Genomic DNA, 17,986 nt, shown 5'->3' with positions numbered 1-17,986 from the left:
CCGTAGGGTGGCTGGGTGCTCCTTGGAGATAGGATGAGAAGCTCGGTCACCTGCGGAAAGCTTGGAGTAGAACCGCTTCTCCTCCACATCAAAGGGAGCCAGTTGAGGTGGCTCGGGCATCTAGTCTGGGTGCCTCCTGGACACCTCCCTGGAAAGGTGTTCTGGGCATGTCTCACTGGGCGGTGGCCCTGGTAAAGACCCAGGACACACTGGAGGGACAATGTCTCTCAGCTGCCCTGGCCTGGGAATGCCTTGGGGTCCCCCCAGAGGACCTGGAGGAAGTAGCCAGGGAGATGGAAGTCTGGGCCTCTTTGCTTAGACTGCTGCCGCCATGACCCGGAAGAAACTACTGGTTTTCACACACTCGCCTTTAGAAAGGTGACTGTATTTAAGTACTATAAAAAGAAAATCAGCCATAAAAAGCACTAGTCCATTGTTGTCTCAGTTTTGGATGAAGGTTGAGCTCATCTGCAGCTTTTGTAGACACCCAGACTGATTAAACACTGCAGAACCCTGAAAACCAGAAATGTTTGTGATGAATCGGAAGCTCATCCTACGTGGCCCAATCTTCGGAGATTGGCTGTAGCTGCCTGGACTCACATCCTCATGAAGTGTTTGATCATCAGACTTTAATCAATGTTCCAAAGGTTTAATAGACTTTCCACATTGAAGTAATCTCAGCCAGACGGGGAAAATGCTCAGAGCTTTAGGCTGCAGAAATCACCTTTCACAGTAGCAGGCTGGAATCTGAATGCATGCAAGGATGCTCAGATAATTGAGGAAAACATTTTTGAAACACCATTGCTGCAGTTCTGCTTTTAGAAAGAGGAAATGACTAGATTGTACTCCAGGTGTCTAAAAGCGAGTGACCTTGAACACAAAGTGACTAAATCTGCCTCATAGTAGTAGTATTTTCTTGTGCAGCCATTTAAAAGACTGAACACCTCAGATAAAGTCCTGCTAGTGTGTACTTTATAAATGCAGTATTTTGAAAGGAGACATCCTAATCCCTCTTGGACCTTCAGGTACAAAAAAAAATCCATCAGAATTTACAACCAAGGAAAAGTTCTGCTTACAGTCTAGCTGTGCACATTTATTTACACACCATCACATCTACAGTCATTAGTGCTTTGCAGCACAGCAGTCAAGCTAATTCAAACAAATACATGAAAAAAGTAAGACAACCATCAAATCAGCCAGACCCATTAAGAAAGAGTAAAAAAATATATACAAAAATATCTCCTCTTCATTTTTTAATGAAAATGCAAAACAATTCTCCCCCGTGAACCGCCACCTTAACGTGGTGGGGGAGTTTGAGAGCTCGAGTGATCCCAGGAGCTAAGCTGTCTGGGGCTTAAGCCCCTGGTAAGGTCTCCCATGGCAGACAGGTCCTGGGTGATGAGCCAGACAAAGAGCGGTTCAGAACCCTTTGATGAAAGAAGAGAACAAGGACCCGATTACGTCGCCCGGATTGGCGTCACAGAGGCCTCACTCTGGAGCAAGGCCCGGGGTTGGGGCTCGCAGGTGAGCGCCTGTGGACCGGGGCTCTTCCCACGGGTCCCGGTCGGGCCCAGCCTGAAGGAGCAACGTGGGACCGCTCTCCTATGGGCCCACCACCCGTAGGAGACCTCAAAAGGGCCGGTGCTATGTGGTTTGGGTGGCAGTCGAGGGCGGATGCCTCGGCGACCCAAACCCCGGTCATGGAACTTGGCTTTTGGGACATGGAATGTCACCTATCTGGGAGGGAAGGAGCCTGAGCTGGTGCGAGAGGTTGAGAGATACTGTTTAGATATAGTCAGGCTCACCTCCACACATGGCCTGGGCTCTGAAACTCAGTCCTTAGAGAGGGGTTGGACTTTCTACCATTGTGGAGTTTCTCAAAGTGAGAGGCGGCGGGCTGGTGTGGGCTTACTCGTGAACCCCGAGCTCAGCCGCCAAGTGTTGGAGTTCACCCCGGTGGACGAGAGGGTCATGTCCCTCCGCCTCTGGGTGGGGGATAGGTCTCTGACTGTGGTTTCGGCTTACGGGCCGAACATCAGTTTGGAGTACCAGACCTTCTTGGTGTCTCTCGAAGGGGTACTGGAAAGTGCCCCAACGGGGGACTCCATTATCCTCCTGGGGGACTTCAATGGCCACGTGGGCAATGACAGTGACGCATGGAGGGGCGTGATTGGTAAGAATGCCTCCCCTGATCTGAACCCGAGTGGTGTTTTGTTATTGGACTTCTGTGCTCGTCATTGTTTGTCCATAACGAACACCATGTTCGAGCTCAAGGGTGTCCATCAATACACCTGGCATCAGGACACCCTAGGCAGAACGTCAATGATCGACTTTGTAGTTGTTTCAGGCAACCTTCGGTCCTGTGTCTTGGACACTCGGGTGAAGAGAGGGGAAGAGCTGTCCACCAGTCACCACCTGGTGGTGAGTTGGATTCGCTGGCGGGGAAGGAGGCCGGAAAGACTTGGAAGACCCAAACGTACTGTGAGGGTCTGCTGGGAACGTCTGGCCGAGCTCTCTGTTAGGGAAGTCTTTAACTCCCACATCCGGTAGAACTTCAAACAGGTACCGAGGGAGGTTGGGGACATTGAGTCCGAGGAGGGTCAGCACCGTTAAATCTGAGGCCATGGTTTTCGACCGGAGAAAGGTAGTTTTCCAACTCTCGGTGGGTGGAGTGTCCCTGCCCCAGGTGGAGGAGTTTAAATACCTTGGGGTCTTGTTCACGAGATGGGGATGAGATTGACAGGTGGATCGGAGCGGCGTCCGTAGTAATGCAGTCGCTGTATCGGTCCGTTGTGGTGAAGAGAGAGCTAAGTCAAAAAGCAAAGCTCTCAATTTACCAGTCAACCTTCGTTCCAATATAGTCATGAGTTATTGGTCATGACCAAAAGAACAAGGTCCTGAGTACAACCGGCTGAAATGAGCTTCCTCTGCAGGGTGGCTGGGTGCTCCCTTAGAGATAGGGTGAGAAGCTCGGTCACCCGCGGAGAGCTCGGAGTAGAACCGCTTCTTCTCCACATCGAAAGGAGCCAGTTGAGGTGGCTTGGGCATCTAGTCTGGATGCCTCCTGGATGTCTCCCTGGAGAGGTGTTCCGGGCATGTCCCACCGGAGAAGACCCAGGACACACTGGAGAGACTATTTCTCTCGGCTTGCCTGGAAGCGCCCGAGGAAGTGGCTGGGGCGAGGGAAGACTGGGCATCTCTGCTTAGACTGCTGCCCCCGCGACCCGGTCCCGGATAAGCAGAGGAAGATGGATGGATGGATGGATGGATGGATGGATGGATGGATGCAAAAAATTTGCTCATGAAAGCTGAAATGCAGGGATTTCCTAGGTGTAGCTAGCAACCCAAATCCACCTTGCAGCACCTTAAACTCTGATCACCTAGTGTTCCCAGTGATCTTTTTTAATATGATCTTTTTTAGGACATAGTTTCTGTAGAGTTGCAGTAATCCATTAGAAATTTACCTCTGAGTCGTAGGTGGGATTGTTAGGGTGGAAGTAAGCCCCGCTGATGTCCCATCATCCCTTTGTTTACCCTCTCTCCCGCTATCTCACTGTCCCTCACAACTCCAACCTAACATTACCAGTGCAGCAAAAATGGTAAGCAATATAAGAGCTATCCAGCTGTACCATTTTGAGCCAAATATCAGCTCAGAAGAGGAAAACAAAGACGCACATGGAGCTATTTGTCAACAAGTGGATGCATCAGAATGGAGCAGAGCATGAAACTTTTGACATGCAGATGATAGTTTGTACGTAACAACTACAAGCTTTTTCAAACTGCAGTATTGCATCTGTTCCTGATTCACAATAATTTGAGTACACAGAAATACAGTTTTAACCTTAATTTCTTTTACATATGTCCTACATCATGAGAATAACATGACAAGAACACGTTAAAAACATTTCATTGGAGTGGGCTCTTCAGTATCATGTATGAATAACCAGGATTTTTGGAAAGACCTTGAGACACAAACTACAACCCTAAAGACCCACTCTGATGAAAATGATGTTTTTAACATGTCCTTGTGGCATTTTTCTGATGATGGAGGACAATATATGAAGAAAATTAACATTAAAAATAGCATTTATAATTATTTCTTTATTCAAATCATTGTAAAAAAAAATTATTTTTGGATAAAAACATCCAAAACATTATTAAACGACCACTGCGAACGCTTTGAAAATAAAGCAAACGATGATCGGAGTTGGTCTAAAGACAGCTTTCAGAGACATTGCTTCTGGAATGCTGTCTTTGTGCTGGCTTCCAAACACATCTCAATATTTGACCTCAGTCTCATAAATCGCTCTTTCACTCCATGGTATTTTAAAAATGAAGAGGTTGGTCTTTTAACTTTAATGTGCCCTTCAGGCCATGTCACATTTCAATTACCAGGCAGAGTGCGGAGCATCATTCCTGCATGTTTTATCAAAGTTGCTAAACTCTCAAAATATTTTATGATTTTCCGTGTGATTCTTTTTTTATTTGGTTTCCCATTGTAACAAGCTTTTCCCAGTATTTTTTAATAACCATATTTTTTCTCCTTCAAGTCTCTTTTTACTGTTTTGTCAATGTTGAGGCAGACAGACATTTGTATTTCCACTTGAGCGTGTCCTTTCCAGTCACCTGTCTGCCAACGCTGTGCATGCAACACATGTGAATAAAAAAAACAAACAGAGAATACTTTTAAAAAAGATGAAAAGAGGATCGGAGTGGGAGTTTATTGATTTAAACTTTGGAACATATTTTCCCTGAAATGTTTTGCAGCGTGTTTAGGACTTCATGTGAAAATGGCTGGAGTGGGTCTTTGCCTCTGCCTTGTACTGCAGGACTGTCAGTGAGCTGCCTGCTGTGTTGTGCAAGCACCTCATAGAAAGCCTTGGGTGATGTTTCTGGTTGGCTTTGGTGGCGGTGGTAGGTTTTAGGACTCCTGGCTAGTGGTGGGCCTCTCATCTGAGTTAGTGCAACTTTTAGGTAGGCTGGACTTTATAATGAAACGCAGCCCTGGGGTGGTCTCTACCCAGGCTTGCATTCCCTGTTCCCTTCCCTTGTTCCCTTGTTCGGGGGTGGATGCTCCTCAGTCTGCCCTCTCTTGTGGGGTCTGTGTGTTCTTGTGGTTGGGTCCTCACCTTTTTACTCCACATTCTCTTATGTGCCTGCTCAGTTTTTTTACCAACACATACAGGTGTGCAGGTATGCCATGAGTGACACTTGTTTGTCTGTATGCATTTGTGTGTGTCCGTGAGAGTCCATCAGGACACTGCAATACAGCCAATGTAGAAATAGGTAGAAAAAAAATCAAGAATTTTGAAACATATTCTTTAAATAAATAAAAAATTATCCAAGGTGGTAAGAAAAATGTTCTTACCAAGAATTCTTATTTTATGAAAAAAATGCTAGTCACAAAGATGTTTTTTCTAAACTAATACTACTTTTGCAATTGAAAAACGTTATTATTTTTATTCACATTATTTGTCTTGCAAAACAGAAAATAAGACAAGGGTCATATCAAATATTAGTGCTTCAGTAAAAAAAAAATTGGTGAAACTTAAACTTTGACCTTTACTAGGCTTTTTCTGTTGTTTTTTGGGTCTATTCCCAACAATTTTATTTGTTTCTCTGCAATTTCCTCCCAAAACATTAAAGTAATATATACAACATAGTGTCTCCAAAGATGACATTACACACGTGACAACAGTGAATTCCTTCCAACGCAAGAAGCTTTTATCTTGTTTGCTCAGCTGCTGGCAAGGAAAAAGTTAAGCAAAAGAAAAGAGGAAGTCTTTTTTAAACTTATAACATATCAATGATTCTGCGCAACACAGAAGAAGCTCAGGAGCCTGAACCTGAGCCACAGTCCATGCAGCCCGGAGCATAAAGCAGACCAATTAGTAAGGCTGGCCCTTTTTGATAAAGTTCCTGATAAAGAACCGCTGACATTCCTGTGCCGGTGACCCCCAACCATCCAGGTGTAATTATTAATTAGCTAGTGCATGTTTGCTCCGCTCTCTAGGTGCACCCCAGGACACAGGTGCATGACAAAGCAGCACAAGAACTAATTATATGAAAAAAAAGTTTAACTTGCAGGACCCTGGCTCCTGTTCATTAATGAAAGTAAAAGCGTAGATTAATTCCTTAAACAGTTTTTTGTGAGTTCAAAGGTCTCATAAAATGTAATTGATGGCAGATAAATATTTCAGACATAATCCTGTTTTTTTTCTTTTTTCTGAAGGTTCAATTTGGTGAGCCGGCAGATCAAGACTCCAAGGAGTTCTTCGGGGTGATCAGTCAGTTCCTCCACGACTTCAGGAGAGCCCACGCTGAAGCTGTATGAGTTACACTTCGATCGTACTTTTAATCCAATAATGAGGATTCTGTTGTCTCAGGTGGACACCAAGTTTCAGAGACATCTTAAATGTTCATTTTTCTCTACGTGGGTGAGAAATCCTACCATGGGGAGGCGTCCCAGCAGACTCATGGAGGAAGAAGGCAGAGCTGAGTCAGGGTCAGAGTCCACTATTAAAGAAAGACTGTCATTCTCCTGAACTCAATCTCTGACTTTTGGAAGGGTTGAAAAGGTTGGATTCTAAAACATGGACCGGTTTAGATGAGCTAACAAACCTGTATTTTTATTTTTTTTTTAATCGCAGCCCCTGTTATGGCAGGCCCTATTACAAAGATTTATCATCTTTCCCTTCAGACTGCTGAAATCCTTCATGCTCGAAAATCTGATGTGGTGTATCCCCTCTTTAAAGGTGGAGATTGGTCTGATCCCAACTGCTACAGACCAATTTCAATTCTCCCTTGTCTGGAAAGAATTGTAAATCATCAACTGACAAATTACCCGGAAAGCCACAGTATTTTACCTTCTGACCAATCAGGTTTCAGATCTGGTTATGGGCGCACAACAGCAACCCTTAAAGTTCTTAATGACATTACTTCTGCCTTAGATTTAAAGTTGAAGTACTCAGCAATTTTTTATCGATTTAGCTAGAGCATCCAACTCTGTTAATCGCTCCTGTCTTATTGATTGGTTTTGTGATATTTGTCTCTGAAAACCCACATCTATGGTTCCCAAACTATCTCAGTGAAAGAAAGCAATGTGTTAAATCAGAACAAAATCTTTCTCATCCCCTTCGTGTCACCACTGGCATACCACAAGGTTCTATCATTGGGCCCACTCTTTTCTCCATATATATCAATCACAGGTGATTTCTATGCTGATGACAGTTTTTTCACTCCGTCTGCGCCTCCCTGGACTCAGTGGGAAAACAGCTTCAACATCCACCTTTTCCTCTCTAGACTGCATCTACATTTAAATGTTACCAAAACATAAATCATGTGGTTTGGTAAGAAAGAACATCCACCATTAAATACCCCTACTATCTCCATGCTTGATGGGACACCTCTAGAATAGGTTATCGAGTACAAATATTTTGGAATCTGTCTAAATAATACTTGGTCCTTCTTAACACACATTGGCTGTTTGGAGTTGAAGGTTAAATCAAAAATAGGCGTTTTCTATGGAATGCGCTCTTCCCTCACCTTCTCTGCAAGACATGCTTTGGTTCAAACAGCTGGTTGGTGATGTTATTTACAGATCGGTTTGTAATCATCTGCTGGAAAAGTTGGAACCTCTCTATCACACTGCTATTAGATTTATAACAAATGGTTCCTTTAAAACTCACCACTCTTTACTCATCGGTAAATTGGACATCATTATTCACTCGTCAAAAAATTTATTGGCTACTGTCAATTTACAAACTCTGCTTGGTCTTTCTCCACCTTATCAGAGCCAGCTTTTGCATACCTCGCCCCCGGATACAATACCCGCTCTGCTAAACTGATCTTTTTAACAGTGCCGAAATCAAAATCCTTACTTGGTTCTCTGTCTTTTCAATCTGATGCAGCCACAGACTGGAATGATTTATTAAAAAACTTTCAGATTGGACACTTTTATTTCACAATTAGATTTTAAAACCCATCAGAATGACCATTTTAAAGATAAATGCTGGCTTCACACAGTGCAATGATTTTAGGGTTTTATTTTTTTTAGATTGTGTTTTTTTCTTCCGATTATATTTATTTTTTCCTGTTCTTGTAACCTGTTTACTGCCTTTCTCAAAAGGTCTTTCCTGGTGCCAGGCCAGTTGTAAATAAGAATGTCATTCCTAATCTGTCTTGCCTGGAAAAAAAAAGGTGAAATAAAAAGAAATAAAAACAGATCTAAGGCTACAATTTGAGATCTTTGGGGATTACTCAGCAATGATGCTGCAAGAAGATGATGCAGAACTTCGCTCCGGAATAAAAATGCTGGAGTTACTCAGTTGATTTTGAAGATCTTTTTTTCCCTGTGTGTCCAACAGCAGGGCTTTTCGCCAAACGAAAACAGTTGAAATGAAAAATTTCTCTTTTTAAGCATTTACTTTAACTGCAATATTAGGTGCCAAAAAAAAGAATACCCACAACAGTTTTCCTAATACCACTGCATTTGCATCACACATATTCTTGTAGTTAACCCGGTAAAATATGTCTCAAAAGCATATTTTGGGGTATTTTATTTTTATCTTTGTATTTATCTTTGAAAGTAACAGTACATGTTATAATTTAGGATCAGTAATAGCAACTAATTTTGGTTTTACATGAAAGCTTTTCTTGCTTTTTATCTTCCAGTTTATAGGATTGTCTGTTCTTCTGTTTGCTATCATCATATTTGGGTGACATAAAGTCAAGGTTTCTCAATCAGTTAAAGATTTCACTTAAGTATAGTTCCAGAATAAACAGGGTTTTTTGAAGGAATTATTCAGAACATTTTAGAAATAAGATGAAAGAACCCACAATTCAAAGTTTGTGGGTTTGAGGAAGTGGCTGAAACATTTTTTTTACACAAATCTCAAAAAACTACAGAACCTGAAGTGAAAAGCACATTTTTTCAATCAAGGTCAAAGCACATGCTGAGAGTGGGAAATAGCAAATAAAGCAACTGCAGAAATGTGGACATTGTAAAAGAAAATAATTCATAGCTTTTTAGAACTATTGGACTTAGTTGTGAATATTTAAACACGTTAAAAGACCTATTTTAGTTGTACCTGCAAAATGATACCTTGATGTGAAAGTTGAGAAAAGAAAAGGCCTGAGACCTGCAATGGACTGGCAGGGTGTACCCGCCTTCCTAGCTGACATAGGCTCCAGCAAAGATATGACCCCAAAAGAGATGAAGTGGGTGTTAAATTTCTAATTTCTGTTGTGTCATCACATTTAATCACCTGGTGGTGGATGGTCATTGTTGGGGTCAACCAGCTTTGTGTTCTCTGCGGCCCAAAGCTGTCTGGTGATTGTTGCTAATGTTCAGGGGGTAAACTTTGTGCAAAAAAATTCCTGCCTTAACAAGTAGAACATACTGTTTATTCAAAGTGCTTCGGGCCTAAAAGTAAATTCATGCTACCCAGGGTCACATGACTGGATTATGGACTACCTGAATGACAGACCCCAGCCTTTCCAGAACGCTTTGCAGCAGTGTGGGGGCGCCTAAAAGTAAAGTTCTTTCTCCTATGTCGTTTACTCTGTACACCTCCGACTTCCAACACAACACAGAGGTTTGCCACATACAGAAATTTTCATACAATACCGTCATTGTGGCCTGCATTAAAGAAGAGAAGGAGGTGGAGTATAGGCAGCTGGTGCAGGATTTGTTTTTTTGGTCCAAGCAGAACCAGCTACAGCTGAATGTCCAGAAAACCAAAGAACTAATTCCAGACTTCAGAAGACAACCCCTTCTCTCCCAACCAATCTGTATAGATGGTGATCTGGCAGAGATGGTCACGTCTTATAAATACCTGGGAGTGGTGTTGGATTACAAACTGGATTGGAATGAGAACACCACTCTGCTCAACATGAAATGTCAAACCAGGATTTACTTCCTGCAAAGGCTGGCATCTTTTATCACCACCAAGCTTCTCAGTATGTTTTATCAAACAGTTATTGAACGTGCTCTGCTGTATGCTGTGGTGTGCTGGTGCGGCATAAGCAAGAGAAACCATATCTACTTAAATAAGATAATCAGGAGCGCTAGCTCTGTGGGGGGACTGAGTGGAAGAGGTGGCCGAACAACGGAGATTGTCCAAATTTTGAGCAATCATGGACAATGTGTCACTCTGCACTCCTTGCTCTGCATGAGGCCTTCAGTAAGAGAAAAAGCAGTTTTACCAGCAAGTTTTTAACCCAACGTTGCGCCATTTGCCATCAGACTGCACAGGTCTGGGGGTCCTGACGTTGTGCTCGCCTATGCCTTGCGGTGCCGGAGGGGCCCCTGTAGGGGGGGCCTCCTCTGCACCTGGCTGGGTGGGTCCTGTCGCCGGGGATGGTTGTTGGACAGAACAAGTTAAAAAAAAAAAAAAAAACACTGCACAACACACCATCTTAGAAAAGGAGAGCTTTTATTTTAACTGCACCCCCTTAGTAAACACACCCTTTACTCCTCCAAATATACATTCCAACATATACACACATACATGCACACACACCCTCACAAACACACACGCATTTTGCAAGGAAGGTGGGACCTTGGACCATCTGTCCCCTACCCCATCCCTGGTAGGGGGAACTGGGCCCTTGGCAACGGTGGCCGCGTCCCCTGGTTGCTGGTTTTCTGGGCCCGGCAGTGCCCTCTCCAAGCAGGGAGAGGGATCCCTGAGTTCTCTGGCAAGGCCAAGAGCCGGGTATCGCATCACACCTGAGCCGCGGGTGTCCATGTCCCCGGCGGGGGTCTTGGTGTGGGGATGGCTGGGAACTCTCCCTCCTTCTTTACACATTCCTCCATCCATTTTAGAAGAACATGTCATGATTTCACAAGGGTGAGGAACCCAGATGCTGCAACCCAGAAGGAAGACAGGTAAGTGGATGATGAGAAAGGATTTATTGTTTTCTCCAGATGTGAAGATGGCTGGTTTGAAGAGTGTCCCGATTAGACGTGGCTGTGGCGTGGCTGGAGGGTCTTGAAGCGGTTAGCGGTTGCCGAGGGTTTCCGTTCTCCTGAGGCGTAGAATGGAAGGTCCGTGCTGCCGTCACTCGTGAGCGATAGGATCCTGAGACAAGGAACAAAGAATTAGTCAGAGTCAGAGCCAGAGACTTGGAACAAAGCTGTAACGAGGCTAGAACCAGAACAGTCACCATAAGGGGTAACAAACTGGCGTCGAGTAGTGGCGTTGGATCTCCTTTTGAATCCACAGAAGATGATGAGGAGAGTGATGGCAGCTGGTGGCAATCAGGAACATCAGGGCAGAGCTGGAGGGGGAGGAGACCGCCAGGCACCGTGACAGAACATAAACACTCAATTGAGCACAGGTGTTAGCTCACCTTTGCACAAACACTAGTTGGTCTGAAGGCATAAGTATGCGTGTGTGAACACTATCGGTATTGTGTACATGTTGACAGGTGGACATTTTTGCAGCCACCAGGTGTGTTTAAAATATTTGAATGTGTGTGTGGACAGGCCCCGCCCCTTTTGTTGTACATCTGAACCTGACCTTATTGATAAACATCCAGCCTCTTGTTGCTTTATGCTGCTTCATGGTTTTACCCCCCCCCCCCCGCCTATAATCACCCTCCTACCCCCCCCCCTCTCTAACATCTCTTTCTCTTCTTCCCTCCTTTCCTTTTCCGACCGGTCCAACACAAAAAATCCTCAAATACGATTAAAATTAATAAAGTTTGGCCTCGATAACAAAAGGGGTTTATTCAGACATACCTCTGGTTTGTCAGAAAATTCAGAACCCCTGTTGTTAAAGTAAAATATGTCCAACACAAGAAGCCTTCAGCTCTCATCTGTTTGCCCAGCTGTTGGACAGGACAAGTTAAAAAAAAAAGAAAAGAAAAAAAGAAAAGGAGAGCTTTTATTATATTTTTTTACTCGATCAGATGAAATGTTCTTGGAAACTTGATTTTAGGTAATTGTTCTTATTAGCGTTTAATCTATTCAATGTTTTTTTATTTGTTTTAGGAATAATTATATTATTTAGGTGTGGAGAGCTAGCCACCTGAAATTTCCTTCGGGAATAATAAACTCGATCCATTTGTCTGTCTGTCTGTCTGTCTATGACAGTATTTTACTCAGGCATTCAGGTCTGAAGACGAAACCTAAAACCCATCTTCATAACAAAAGGGAACAAATTCCTGAAAGTCTTTAGAATTGTCTGTAATCATGCATCGTCTTGCATAAGTAGAGCAGAAGATCATCTGCATAGAATTGAATAATGTATAGGACAGAAGGGTGAAAATTTAGGGTCCAAACACAGAACCCTGTAGAGCACCACGATTCCCTCTTAAGTGTTAGAAAAGATCATTAGTGTGGTTTAAAATGTATGTTAAATGAAGTAAAAATTAGACCAATATGCCCCTTTATACCATACCAACATCTTGTTAGTAATTAATTATTCAATCACAAAAACAAATCAAATCAAAACAAAACATAAAATGCTGAAATCTTACAAAACAAGTGCAGCCCCAACGATTAAAATTTAAAACCTAAATGTGCAAATATTTGTACTGAACACCAGCTTTTTGTTTGAAATATGGCTGTGGCTTTTGAAAACATGACATAAATTCTGTCTGTAAAAAAAATAAAAAAAAAACATATTACTGAAATGTCAGTTCAGGGAAAAGCTTCAAACTGTCTGGATGAGTTGGGTTCTAAAATCAGTCTGATGGTTTAGACAAAGTGTTAAAGAGCTGTGGGGCTTTGAGAACTGCTCCGACAGTTATGAAGGTGAAAAATTGCATGAGCACAAATTTGGATTCTGTGGCTTCTGTGCTCGATGAATGAGTGACAGTGGTGGCAAAATTCCATTAATTATCTGTCTTATAGAGGTGGTTTTCTTTGTAAAAAAAAAAAAAAAAAAAAGGAAAAACCTCCTAAAGTCATCGTCACTGAAAATGCTGTTAATATTTCTGCAGAGCTAAAAGTCTCAAACCTTTTTGCCTGAAAGAATCATAGGATAGATTTTGTTCTTTACTTTTATGAAGAAAACCAATTTTTAAACTTTTGAAGAGCTTTAATATGCATTTCTGTACTGTATGTATGTGTCTGTGTGTTTATGTGGGCCTGTGTGTGTGTTCAGATTTCATTTTACTATTTTAAATGAATTAAGCCTTAGTTGGCTGGAAGCTTTTTGTTTGTCCAGGTACGTGGAGGGTCATAGAGAAGAGTGGCTGCATCTTAAAGGAAGCAAAAGTGTATCTTTCTGTTCATTTGAGGCTCATATGGTCATCCCAAGGCACGTAATTGATTGACGTGTGTGGTAAGTGTACCGTGAAGTGTCTTTAAGGATAATGTAAGTTATACACACTTATGACTTATGGCTGATGCTGTTGCATGGTGCCCTTAGGCCACACTCTAGTTGTTGGTAAAATCTGAGTTCTGGCTCCTTACTGACCGTACTCGAATATGTATATTCTATGGATGTACTTTGGGTGTCAGGTTGGATCAAACACTTAAACTACACTTAAAGCTAAGTAAGGCGGAGGTAGGTGAGATGTTGGCACTTTCTTCAGATGCAGAAACTCTGTTAGTGCTGTTCAAGAGATACCGTAAGTACTGGCTTATCGTCCGTCTCTTGCGCACAGCTGTAGCAGTGTTCAGTGTTTTTGGCTATGGTAACTCTTCAACCGTTTATGCAATCAACAAAATTTGAGTGTGTTTTGAAGCAGAGAAAAGTAGCTTTGTGCTAATATTCAACACTTTATAGCAGTGAAGCGTTTATGCAATAGATGTAAATCAGCTGATACCGCTGCCAAGAAAAGTAGCTATACAAGTTTTGAATATTGACCCGAGAACAATATATAAAGCCGCATTTCTCTGCATCCAAATCTGTTTGGAATTACAATATTTGTGTAAATGGTCATAAAGACATGGTAGATTGAAAAGCCTGTGTTATGAAAGTGTTGCGGGCGACATTTCCAGTGTTAAACGGTTAAAACCACACTGAGTCAACTGGATGGAAGACCCAATGATCTGTTGATAAAGACATGGAAACAAAAACACTAAATGTACACTAAATCTACTGTTTGTTTTCACGGGCGAGTTGCAGACACGCTGTATAGGCCGGCTCTAGGTTGACATCATAAAATGGGCAAATCAAGGGTAAATCATATTTACTTTTAAAAATTCTGTTCTTTTGTGTGCCAAACATTATCATATTAATGGGCATGGTTTACCATAAAAGGCTTAAGAATAGCATGGTATAGGCCCTTTAAAGGGTTAAAAAAGAATTGTATCAATGCTGTGCATTTCATGTGGCATCCTGTTACATCAAATTGCACTTCAATAAACAACCGCTTTAACCCTTGTGCTATCCTTGGCACGTTGGGAGTTGGGTCATCTAGACCCACTAGACAGTGCTCTGAACCTTTTTTCTTCAATGATTTGTGATCTTCACTGGTGTCCATGGATTACATGAAATCTTTCCACCTTTATCCACCTTTGTCATGGTAGGGAGAACACGTCAAAGTAAGGGTGGGGTCATCTAAGATAAGGGTTAACAGGTGACAACCTATAGTGACATCAGTGTAACAGAAAAATCTCAGAAAGGTGTTTAGTGGTCCAATTGGTTTGTAGTGTGTCCTACATTACTTAATTATGTGGGAAAATGGTTTATGGGTTCAAATGCATCTTTCTACAGCCTAAAATTATTACTGAAAAGTATTGCAACTTTCTAGAAAAACTGTCACAATCTTAAGCTTTCTGTGCAGCAACAGTTCCAAAAAATGTCAACAACTTCCTATGGGACTGATTAATGCTTAGTAATATTATGTATAAATAAAAGTAACATTAAATTCTGTCAAACGAAACACATATTTGGTCACTTCTGTTTTATTTCAAAAGTCGGTTTAATTGATGTTGGTTTTGTGTTAATTGGCAATTATTATGAGACGTCTTAAACGTAGACTTCAAAACTCCCATCTGGCTGAAATACAGACAAGCAGCTCATTTCCACCCAACTCTATTTTCAGAAGCACAAAGCAGACAACTCTTCAAAGTCCTTCAGAGACAAACTCTGCAGTGAGATTAATCTGAAGCTGCTGTTGTGCTCCGGTCACAGACGTTTCCTCCCCAGACACCCCAGCGAAGGCATTGCAATCCACAACGTTGTCACTCTTTAACAAAAACTTGCTTTCAAAACAGGGGAAGCTTTTTCTTTGTGTGCCGTGGAAGTGGTTTGTGTGCTTTGTTGTAGCTGACATTTTAATCAGTTGAAAGAACGCTAGCAACAGCACAAAAACCCCTGTTCACAGACATTACTGTGAACCAGGATGACACCATGCACTGCTGCAGACAAGCAGGAAAAAACTGCCCAATCCTTAAAGACTAGGTGCAGCTGAAACAAACTGTTTTTAATTAAATCGTTTTATCTGCATAAAGCTGTGATTTATTGGAATGAAACGAAGCTATATAATTAAACCTATACATTTCTCTGGTAAACTTTGTTTTTCTTTTTTTTCTTTTTTTTCTCTTTTAATAAATCTTCAACACTCTTTATGTGAATGTTTATAATGTATTTAAATGCCCAAGCAGTTGTTAAGCTCCTTCCTCAACAGAGCCTCAACTGCTTTCCTTGATGCCCAAATCAAACAGTAGAAGCGGGGAACGTGGCGCCTTGTTGGACAGCATTTCTATTTTGGGCCGGGTGCTTCTCCATTCGCCGCTGTCTTAATTGGCAGCTAAGGGAATAACATAAATTAACACAGAGGCAAAAGAATGCTCGCCCCGGGTCACGTTTTTCCATTTTTCTGTCCGCATCCGGAATGCTTTGATGCACGTTGGTGGCATGTCAAAGAGGGCACTTAAGAGAAAAAAAACCCCACAGAAGAACAGGACATGCATAGAAACGGGTAGAGACACACACCCGTCTGGATTCTGGCAGATTCAAAAAGGCAGAGGAACATCTGGGAACTGAACAAGGCATTTTTAAACTTACAGCAAAGAAATCACCCGAAACACGACTCTAGAGGAATGCTAATGTGACTCAAACAGCCAAAAAAAAAAAAAAAATCAAAAAAAAAAAATCAATTAAATGCAGACGGCACCCATCAGACGGAAACATGCCTGTTGTGCTGCTGACAGACAGACACTTCTGGTGTAAACAATCAGTTTGTGAAATTATGTACAGAAAGTCAAGAAGCACCAAAACGTTACTCATTGCTTGATGTGCTTAAAGAAAAACACAAATAAATGTTTGTTTTTTATGTTTACTGACATCCGCTGTTGGTTCCCCCTTGATTTGTTTGTTGTAGTCTGGTTACTTTATTTTGGTCTGCATTAAATCAAATGAAAAACATTGATGCCATTTCTGCTGCTTGTTTTTTTTTTTTAATTTCAATTTATTTATTTATTTGTTTTACCCACTCAGGCATAACTTGTGATTCTATCCTTATTCTGTCTTTTCTTGTACTTTAAAATAAAACCCAGAGCCTCACTTTACTTATGTGTTGCTTTCAAATAGTATTTTTTTTTTAATTCTATCAAAGTAGTTTCCCTGGTGTGTGTGTTGTCTTAAATTCTGATATCCCGACAACTTTTGGAGCTGAAGTTGAGCGCAACTTGATATGTTTCTGACGAATGCTGACGTCACGTTTGTTCCTTAAAATCCATTACCTTAACCCTTGTGCTATCTTATGGGGTCAAAATGACCCCACCCTTACAATGACGTGTTTTCCCTACCGGAACAAATGTGGATAAAGGTGAAGAGGATTTTATGTAATCCTTGGACACCAGTGAAGATCAGAAATCATTAAAGAAAAAAGGTTCAGAGCACTGTCTAGTGGGTCTAGATCAGTGTTTTTCAACCAGTGTGCCGCGGCACACTAGTGTGCCGTGGGAGATGGTCAAGTGTGCCGTGGCTCAAAAAAGGTTGAAAAACACTGGTCTAGATGACCCAACTCCCAATGGTAAAGTGTCTAGGATAGCACAAGGGTTAAGCCAGGGGTATCAGTCTCCAGGTCTCCAGGGCCGTTCTCCTGCTGGTTTTTAAAAAAGGCCCTTGAGGTCTGGAATGTAAGAACTGTGCCTTCCCGGTTCAAGACCGTGTCACACAGCCACTTTGAAGATTTTGTGCATATGGCACGGATGAATAATGGTCATACATGAATATACATGGAAAAAGTGGGAAAATTTGTGTTCTTTATGAGGAATATTCACAGATGAACCACGTTAAAGAACAAATAATCAATGCAAAGAACAAGTAAATCAACGTAGAACATGAACAGTGCGTAATTATTGTGCCATTTATATGCAATTCATTAGTGATTTATGAGTTTCGTAATTTGAATGGGATATTTACACCGTATTTGCAATACAAAAATTGCACATTGGTGGTACATGTGTGAAAAGTCTGTTAGACAAATGTGGAAAGCCACACATTTTGTAAAGCGGCCTAAACCCTCATCAGACATCTGCACAGATCGACACATGGCGAATGCAAGAAACACTTATGAATTATGCATCACACAAATATTTTTTGATGATTTTTCTCCTACAAGATTTTTGCTTTAATGAAAACGTCTCACTACTTGAAGCATTGACCTGCAAATGTTCTGCTTTTTCTACGGCTTTGATTTTGATTCAGAAATGTCAATGCTGATTTGACGCTTCAAAAAAGAAAAAAATTATGGAAGGATAGCAAACACCTATGTCTGCCAATGACGCGTGTACTCCTCTGTTTGCACACAGAAAAGCCAAAGTTATATCCATGACAGCAGAGAAATGAGCCGTCACTTGTGTGGAGATCATCATTCTGTGAAACACATTTACACAAATCCTTGAGAGGCTTGTAGGTTTTACTGACAGTTCTTCCTCTTTTTCCTCTTTTCAACAATCCATTCTCACTGATAATAAAACAAACCCAGCTTATTATGGAGCAGACATGAATGAACAGACAAAAACACAACAGGAGCCATGAACAAAGTGGGTATTTGGTTGTAATAAAAGCACAAT

At 41.8% G+C, this 17,986-nt stretch overlaps 1 protein-coding gene and 1 long non-coding RNA gene across 2 annotated transcripts in view; one reads left to right on the top strand and one right to left on the bottom strand.

The window, feature by feature from the left end:
* The window catches only part of LOC105353645 (uncharacterized), a 71,154-nt gene extending 62,929 nt beyond the window's left edge, over positions 1-8,225 (top strand). The window contains exon 17 of the mRNA XM_011472914.4: positions 6,233-8,225. Coding sequence (XP_011471216.1) covers positions 6,233-6,334 — 102 coding nt within the window. The 3' untranslated portion in view covers positions 6,335-8,225. The remainder of the gene's footprint in view (positions 1-6,232) is intronic.
* Positions 8,226-10,900: 2,675 nt separating this feature from the next.
* LOC144994042 (uncharacterized) lies at positions 10,901-11,294 on the bottom strand. The gene is made up of 2 exons (XR_013657420.1): positions 11,170-11,294; positions 10,901-11,084 (listed from the first exon to the last, which is right to left on the bottom strand). It is a non-coding gene; the product is annotated as an uncharacterized LOC144994042 (long non-coding RNA).
* Between the last annotated feature and the right edge of the window lie 6,692 nt (positions 11,295-17,986).

This window comes from Oryzias latipes, chromosome 7 (genome assembly GCF_053564925.1).
Source record: "Oryzias latipes strain Hd-rR chromosome 7, Olatipes_Hd-rR_3.1".
NCBI lineage: Eukaryota > Metazoa > Chordata > Actinopteri > Beloniformes > Adrianichthyidae > Oryzias > Oryzias latipes.
Note: the sequence above shows the minus strand (reverse complement) of the source record. Positions and strands in the feature narration are given on the sequence as shown.